Source organism: Carassius carassius, chromosome 47 (assembly GCF_963082965.1).
Source record: "Carassius carassius chromosome 47, fCarCar2.1, whole genome shotgun sequence".
NCBI classification, from domain to species: domain Eukaryota; kingdom Metazoa; phylum Chordata; class Actinopteri; order Cypriniformes; family Cyprinidae; genus Carassius; species Carassius carassius.
Window position 1 is genome coordinate 653,086 of NC_081801.1, and position 9,415 is coordinate 662,500.

The following is a 9,415-nucleotide window of genomic DNA, read 5'->3' on the forward strand; positions in this document are numbered from 1 at the left end:
GCTAAAGATATGGACAAGACTGTCAACGCTCTAGAAGATTTGTGTGTACCATCCAGATTTCAGCTCGTTGTCAATATTGCCAAGCGTCTTACACAGTTCAGTCCAGGCAAAAATGAATATGGAAAGCCTTCAACAGCAGACAAAATTGGATTCTGCCTTAAAGGGGCTGTGGAGGTCATGATTGGACAGGCTCTTATGAATGACGATGATCTGGCAGAGAAGAAAGCAAAAAAATTCTATGAACTCTTGGAAAAAAAACTGGAGGAACAGTGTTTCTATCTCCACTCACCAAACCATACAAGAAAACAAATGGAATAAAGAAGATGACATCCCCCTCACCAAAAATGTGATTGCTCTGAGAGACCATCTCAGGCTGGTGGAAGACAAAGCAAGAGAGGAACTGACTCCACAAATGAGTTTAAGAGCATACAAGGCATTAAACGAGACTGTTCTGGCACAGGTCATTATTTTCAACAAGCGGAGGGAAGGGGAAGCATCACGCTTGACTCTTGAGATCTACAAGAAAGCAAGCACAAGTGCCATTAATGAGGACATCTATGAAACCTTGTCACCACTAGAAAAGGAGCTGAGCAAGATATTAACCCGCATCGAAATCAGGGGGAAAAGAGGAAAGAAGGTTCCAGTTTTCTTGACGGAGAGAATGAAAGAGTCGATCGATTTGTTGGTCAAAAGGAGAGAAGAAGCTGGTGTACCTGCTGAAAATCCCTATCTCTTTGCAAGACCTGGTGTGATGACAAACATACGTGGATGTGACTGTCTGCGTAAATATGCAGAAGAAAGCAAAGCAGAAAACCCTGAACTCCTAAGGTCAACTAAATTAAGAAAACAGGTTGCCACACTCTGCCAACTCTTGGACCTTAGTGAACAAGAGCTGGAGCAAGTTGCACGGTTCATGGGTCATGACATCAGAGTACACCGGGACTTTTACAGACAGACTGACAAAACATTTCAAATTGCCAAGATAAGTAAGCTTCTGTTCGCAATGGAGCAAGGCACTGAGAGCTTTCGAGGAAAGAACCTTAACACGCTTCATCCATCAGTGTGCGGTATGTTATGTATGTTTTATCGCCAATGCAATTCTATTGTATATATTTTAAGTATTGGCTTTAGCTACTAGACTCATTTTTAAGAGAACACCATTGACTTTATTTTTGTCAGTACATTTATAGCTATTTTAATCAAAAGAATGTACTTATGACTTTAGGGCAATCAAGCAATAATATTTGATTTTATAGGTGAAAGTCCCACATCAGCTTCTGGTTTACAGAGACAAACAAAAAAAGGACGAGCGAAGAGAAGTAGAGAGGCCGATGAGGGTAAGATTTAAAGTTTAGATTTAAACTTTGTGTTGTTAAAACCACCTACCAGTAAAATGGAGTTCAAAACAAAAGCACCACAATGAACTATGTATTCATAAAATCTAGGGTAGCACAAATATGAACATTTTGGCTGATACTGATAACCGTTAATTCTTTACATTTGGAAGCCAATAACAGATAAATTGGCTTGATAAATCTAAATCCAAATTTTGATATACTTTGAGAGCCTGATTACAGAAACAAGTCTTACCATTTAAAGGGTTAGTTTACCCAAAAATGAAAATGAGCCCATAAATTACTCACCCTGAAGTCATCCTAGGTGTATATGACTGACTTTCTTTCAGACGAATCCAGTTGGAAGTTATATTAGAAATTGTCTTTGCTCTTTCAAGCTGTTTCATGGCACTCAGCGGGTGTTGCATTGCTTCAGTCCAAAAGAAGTTAAATAAAAAGTGTCCATCCATTTAAAAAAAAAGATGCATTTTTGTACAAATTAATTTAATAAGTATTTTTTGTATGAATCACTTTAATCTAGCATGCTCTCACTGTTGTACACAGAAGCAGCTCTGGGCGGATGATGTATGGAGGTCAGTGCTACGCCATGAGTCTCGTGAATACCAGTGTTTGTTAACAGGAGTGAAGGAAGTAAAGTTTCCATACTTTAGAAAAGGAAAACCAGTCTCCTTTTATATTGAAATCCTCCAACATTCTTCTTTACAGATCCACATTTTGTACTTCCAATTAGTGACCATTGTTTAGTTTTGATCTCTGCTGCTGTTCCGCGCGTGTCACTTCTAAGCGGCTCATATGCAGCGCTGACCTCCATACATCATCCGCCCAGAGCTGCTTCTGTGTACAACAGTGAGCGCACGCTAGATTAAAGTGATTCATAAGTTTTTCATATGGATATTTTTCTTACAAAAACACATCGATTCACTACAGAAGGCCTTTGTTCATCCCCCGGAGCCATGTGAGACCCTTTTTTTTTTTTTTTTTTTTTTTTAAATGGATGGACACTTTTTATTTAACTTCTTTTGGACTGAAGCAATGCAACACCCGCTGAGTGCCATGAAACAGCTTGAAAGAGCAAAGACAATTTTTAATATAACTCCGACTGGATTCGTCGAAAAGGGAAAAAAAACTCATATACACCTAGGATGACTTCAGGCTGAGTAATTTATGGTGTAATTTTCATTTTTGGGTGAACCAACCCTTTAATCTTAATGTTATGAAGTGACGAGAATACTTTTTGTGCACAGGGTTGTAGGGTTCCTCATTGAAAAGGTGCCTGTATCATCTCTTCTTACAGATAGTCATTGTTTTCAGTGTCTGTCCTAACCCTAACTGACTGCAGAAGATGAGATGTCACCTTTTGTTTTCCAGATGGATGTTCTGACCTTTCTTCCCCTCAAAAAACACCTGCCAAATGCAGTGAGGATGGACGTTCAGATGTAGATGGTGAGTTAATAGTGTTTTTCATCAAGTCTCATTACACAGTGCAGAATGCCAATAGACTCTATGCACAATTCTATTTCCGCTAGACTGTAAGCCAGCGACTGCAGTTCCACCATAGCGTTGGTTTATAACTAAGTGCATTAGCAGCAGAAATCTTTCCCTATGTATTGCAAACAATAATTAAATATTAATCTGTTTAAATTTAATGATAATCATTTATATGACTATATCAAATCTCTTTGTAGTTATTGCTTCCTTAAAGGGATACTTAACCCAAAAATCCTAATCATGTCATTAATAACCCACCCTCATGTCGTTCCAAACCCGTAAGACCTCCGTTCATCTTCAGAACACAGTTTAAGATATTTTAGATTTAGTCCGAGAGCTCTCAGTCCCTCCATTGAAGCTGTGTGTACGGTCTACTGTCCATGTCCAGAAAGGTAAGAAAAACATCATCAAAGTAGTCCATGTGACATCAGAGGGTCAGTTAGAATTTGTTGAAGCATCGAAAATACATTTTGGTCCAAAAATAGCACAAACTACGACTTTATTCAGCATTGTCTTCTCTTCCGTGTCTGTTGTTCATTATCTGGCTCGGCTCAGTGTTCATCTTCAGTTCTCTCTTCACAGCAGTTCAGTCAGTGTACTGTTTGAGTAAATGAATTACTCCGGGATATTGGTTTGTTTGAACTCAGAGGGAGTGTCAGCCACATTAAAAAAGTTAACAGCTTAAGTCATTTGTGGATTAATGCGTATTGGAGACATGAACCGTTTAAAACGATTCAGTTCGATTTGGTGAACTGGTTCAAAAAGATCCGGTTACATCGAATGATTCGTTCGTGAACCAGATATCACAAACTGCTTTGTTTTGAACTCTCTCACAACAGACACGGAAGAGAAGACAATGCTGAATAAAGTCGTAGTTTTTGCTATTTTTGGACCAAAATGTATTTCCGATGCTTCAAAATATTCTAACTGACCCTCTGATGTCACATGGACTACTTTGAAGATGTTTTTCTTACCTTTCTGGACATGGACAGTAGACCGTACACACAGCTTCAATGGAGGGACTGAGAGCTCTCGGACTAAACCTAAAATATCTTAAACTGTGTTCAGAAGATGAACAGAGGTCTCACAGGTTTGGAACAACATGAGGGTGAGTTATTAATGAAATAATTTAGATTTTTGGGTGAACTAGCCCTTTAAAGTCTTGTCGTGTGTACTTTACCCACATTATTGCAGTGGAATATTTACTCCATTTCAGCACCAGTTGCCTTAATAAAAGCACGAACCATGAATTAAAGACTAGAGACAGCACTTGTTGACTTTAAGACTTTATTTATTCCCTCAGGGAAACAGTGCAGGTTTTCTAGTGTAGTGAGTGTACCTTTTGCTACCCTCAAACCATTTACAACAATACAACAGAACAGCACAATGAGAACACTTTCTTGCATTGCAGTAATGTAAATATAAACATCTTTAATAGTGTTAAACATCCTTTACAAACTTGTTGTGTAAATGTAAAACAATTGCTTGTGTAGCAGTCAGTGTTCACTATAGACAAGCAAGCAGCCGGATGAGTCAAGGCTGTAAACATTAAGTGGCAGCGATGGTAATCTTGAGCCTAATCAGAATCCAGCAGAATCTTTCATTAATCATTTTTAAACCAAGCTAATAAAATAATTACTTAAATGAGATTGTCCATTATGCATTTGTTACATGATACCTTACTTAATCAAGTTTTATTTGAGAAGGATGTGATGACTGACTCAAGCGGAGGATTGTTGTGTGTTTGTGGCAGCTCTGCTCTTCCTGATGTCAAGCTGCCAGTGATGTGCTTTCTGCTACAGGAGTGTGTCCTTTAACACAACCTGTGAAGAGAATTGAATACATCTATGACTGGAGTTATGAACTCAAATTCTATGTGAACATATATTAAACATACACAATACTGTAATGAGTACTATATCCTTACATTTTAAAACTTTAGCTCTTGTGAAGCTATTTACTGAATCGTCTTTGTAAAGATTTAGGAATCCTCAAAATCATCAGTATAAAATGAGCATTTAATTTAGACTTCAGCTATTTTTTTTCTTCCTATTCTTAAAGTATTTGTCTTCTGCCTTCCTCACTGACCTGAAACTTGTCACCCTCACACTGATCTCTCCTTGTTACACGATTCTTATGGAAACTGACACATTACTCAGTCAGGAACATTCTGTCATAACCAACAAACATCAGCTGAAACAGGAAAGTAATATATGGAAAGGTCTTAACTAAATGGATCAATACAAATAATGAAAAGAGAGCTATGAACTTTCAGAAGCTGAGATTTGGATAGATATGCTGGTTGGATATTGCATGAGAATACTCACCCACAAAGCTGATGTAATTCAAAACTCTTTACACTTCAGAGTGACGGCTCACTGCCTCGTAAAGCTCTTGTAAACCAAGTGTAGAAGCTTGTCTTCTCCTGTGATATATCCCCACAGTAAAGACCGATAGTGAAAACCGCTTCTGGCACGCAACACAGAATGTAATTGAGCTGCTGGAGACAAAATCCTGAAGTGATTGTGCATAAAGTCCATTTACAGAAATTCAGCCTTTCATTAGTTAAAGACTTTTGGTCAGATTTTACTGTCAGCACTTCAGCACACATGGACGGTGAAGATCCAACTTCCAACAAATACCTTTGATTCACTAAGTAACAGGAACTAATGCTTGTCTGTCTCAGATCACAGTCCGGGAGCGGGCCAGGTCATGAGGAACAAAAGAAGAAAACAGACAAGCAAAGGAAACGGTATGTTACCGTCTTCTAGACAACTCACCCTCATGTTGTTCCAAACCTCATTTGATGATTGTTTGTCTTCAGAACCCAACTGAAGATCCTTTGAATGAAATCTGAGAACTTTCTGTTCCTCCATAGACGGCTACGCAGCTGACAATTTCTAGACCCAGAAAGTTGACAAAGTCTTACAGGTTTGGAACAACATGAGGATGAGAAGTTAATGACCAAATTTTCATTTGTGTGTGAACTAACCCTTGAACTGCTCCTTAGTTGAGAATTTGGTTTTTTAAATGATAATAATAAAAGTAATGGTGTGTTTGTAGGGTTCCTCATTGAAAAGGTGCCTGTATTATTTCTTCTTACAGATAGTCATTAGGGGTGTAACGGTACGTGTATTCGTACCGGACTGTTTCGGTACAGGGCTTTCGGTACGGTGCACGTGTGTACCGAATGCAATATTTTGTGTGCGGAATGATAGGTACATTTTCGTGTTTCCAAACGAACATATTAAGTGGCGGAAGTCTCCGCGTTCAGCGTAAATCCCGCCCTGCAGCTGATTCTAATGCCGGCGACACACTGGCTGCGTGGCGTGAGCGTGGCGTTTCTGCTGCGTGTCAGTTGCGTGACGGCTGCTTCGCGTTTTCTGTATCTTTACACACCAGAATCGTTCCTGACGCGGCGATGGCGCGCTGCTGCTACTGTGGGTGACATAGAGGGAGACCACCGACAGACCAGGATCTTGTCTTCACTACAACAATATCTATACTTCATGTTGAGCATAAATATAAAGCCTACTGATAAAGGACACCGTCAACAGTATTGACGGCAAAATAGACTATGTTTGACAGGTGCAATATGCCAGTGTGTCACCGGCCTAAGGTTTTCAAAAGGCATCACGCGAGTGTGAACATCACTACAACTAGGAAAAAAACGATTGTGATTAAAACGCAGCTCCCGTCGGCATTTAACAGACCGTTGCTCTTAATTCAGATCGGTCCAACGCAATAACGAAATCTGAGCAGGTCTAAAAACTGAAACTTTTCCAAAGTGTAAAGTGCAGCATGAACAGTTATATATATATATATATATATTAAATATGAGCAGGCCTACAAGCTGGGATTGGTAATGCTGCACTGTAATCATAGTTATTTATTTATATTTTATTACAACCCGAATTCCGGAAAAGTTGGGACGTTTTTTAAATTTTAATAAAATGAAAACTAAAAGACTTTCAAATCACATGAGCCAATATTTTATTCACAATAGAACATAGATACCATAGCAAATGTTTAAACTGAGAAAGTTTACAATTTTATGCACAAAATGAGCTCATTTCAATTTTGATTTCTGCTACAGGTCTCAAAATAGTTGGGATGGGGCATGTTTACCATGGTGTAGCATCTCCTTTTCTTTTCAAAACAGTTTGAAGACGTCTGGGCATTGAGGCTATGAGTTGCTGGAGTTTTGCTGTTGGAATTTGGTCCCATTCTTGCCTTATATAGATTTCCAGCTGCTGAAGAGTTCGTGGTCGTCTTTGACGTATTTTTCGTTTAATGATGCGCCAAATGTTCTCTATAGGTGAAAGATCTGGACTGCAGGCAGGCCAGGTTAGCACCCGGACTCTTCTACGACGAAGCCATGCTGTTGTTATAGCTGCAGTATGTGGTTTTGCATTGTCCTGCTGAAATAAACAAGGCCTTCCCTGAAATAGACGTTGTTTGGAGGGAAGCATATGTTGCTCTAAAACCTTTATATACCTTTCAGCATTCACAGAGCCTTCCAAAACATGCAAGCTACCCATACCGTATGCACTTATGCACCCCCATACCATCAGAGATGCTGGCTTTTGAACTGAACGCTGATAACATGCTGGAAGGTCTCCCTCCTCTTTAGCCCGGAGGACACGGCGTCCGTGATTTCCAACAAGAATGTCAAATTTGAACTCGTCTGACCATAAAACATTATTCCACTTTGAAATAGTCCATTTTAAATGAGCCTTGGCCCACAGGACACGACGGCGCTTCTGGACCATGTTCACATATGGCTTCCTTTTTGCATGATAGAGCTTTAGTTGGCATCTGCTGATGGCACGGCGGATTGTGTTTACCGACAGTGGTTTCTGAAAGTATTCCTGGGCCCATTTAGTAATGTCATTGACACAATCATGCCGATGAGTGATGCAGTGTCGTCTGAGAGCCCGAAGACCACGGGCATCCAATAAAGGTCTCCGGCCTTGTCCCTTACGCACAGAGATTTCTCCAGTTTCTCTGAATCTTTTGATGATGTTATGCACTGTAGATGATGAGATTTGCAAAGCCTTTGCAATTTGACGTTGAGGAACATTGTTTTTAAAGTTTTCCACAATTTTTTTACGCAGTCTTTCACAGATTGGAGAGCCTCTGCCCATCTTTACTTCTGAGAGACTCTGCTTCTCTAAGACAAAGCTTTTATAGCTAATCATGTTACAGACCTGATATCAATTAACTTAATTAATCACTAGATGTTCTCCCAGCTGAATCTTTTCAAAACTGCTTGCTTTTTTAGCCATTTGTTGCCCCCGTGCCAACTTTTTTGAGACCTGTAGCAGGCATTAAATTTTAAATGAGCTAATTAAGTGGATAAAAGTGTAAAATTTCTCAGTTTAAACATTTGCTACGTTATCTATGTTCTATTGTGAATAAAATATTGGCTTGAAAATATTGTGATTTGAAATTCCTTTAGTTTTCATTTTATTAAAATTTAAACGTCCCAACTTTTCCGGAATTCGGGTTGTATATGATATTGGTTTGAGCAGTATTTTATTTCTTATTCTTTTTTTTATTTTATATACATTTTATTTAAAAAGTATTTAAAAAACAAATAGTTGTAAACAAATTGTTAAAAAAAGTGTATAGTAATAAACAACCTGCAGTTTAATGTTTGCATTTCTTTCCCTTACTGTACCGAAAATGAACCGAACTGTGACTTTAAAACCGAGGTACGTACCGAACCGGGATTTCTGCGTACCGTTACACCCCTAAAACACTTTCAGTGTCTGTCCTAACCCTAACTGACTGCAGAAGATGAGATGTCACCTTTTGTTTTCCAGATGGATGTTCTGACCTTTCTTCCCCTCAAAAAACACCTGCCAAATGCAGTGAGGATGGACGTTCAGATGTAGATGGTGAGTTAATAGTGTTTTTCATCAAGGCGAAATGATCATTTCAATTAAACCTGCCTTTAGTTATAGGACCCTAATGGAACCAGCCATTTACTAATCAAGGATATGTTAGAGTGAAGTTGATCATTTAATCTTTCTCTAGTTTTTATTTCATGGAGTGTAAAACTCTTGGGCTGAAGCCACAATGTGTTGCATGTTTCCATGTAGCTCCCCTGTAGCTGTAGTGTAATGTTCAAGCATGGTTTGCTGCTTACAGCTGGGAACTCTGTCAGCTCTTACAGGAACAGGAACTAAAGCTTGTCTGTTGCAGATCACAGTCCGGGAGCGAGCCGGGTCATGAGGCCCTCACCGAAGATGATGAAGAAAAGAGCAGAAAAACTGGCTAAGAGAGGGAAACTAAAGGGTAAGTTTAATCTTAGCGAGTAGGACCAGTGCTTACACATTAGTTAAAGCTAATCATTTAAAGAGATTAAAAATGTAACTATTAAAAGACATAAGATGAATAGCATTTATGATTTGGAGAGTCCTTTAGCTCTCAGTAAGCAGGCCAGAGCTACAGGGTTTAGATTAGCTGGACAGAGTAAAAACAAATGAGAAACCTGCGCTCATCCCTCAGCAATAGGACTGCAACTGACAATTATTCTGATAACTGCTAAATCTAATGATTATTAG

The 9,415-nt window shown here is 39.0% G+C and overlaps 1 protein-coding gene across 1 annotated transcript; it reads left to right on the plus strand.

Annotated features, from left to right (window-relative positions):
- Positions 1-205: 205 nt before the first annotated feature.
- Positions 206-1,485, plus strand: LOC132130261 (uncharacterized). Its single transcript, XM_059541960.1, has 2 exons — positions 206-1,067; positions 1,257-1,485. The coding sequence occupies exons 1-2, from the start codon at positions 206-208 to the stop codon at positions 1,346-1,348; spliced, it is 954 nt and encodes a 317-aa protein (XP_059397943.1). The 3' UTR covers positions 1,349-1,485.
- The last annotated feature ends 7,930 nt before the right edge of the window (positions 1,486-9,415 follow it).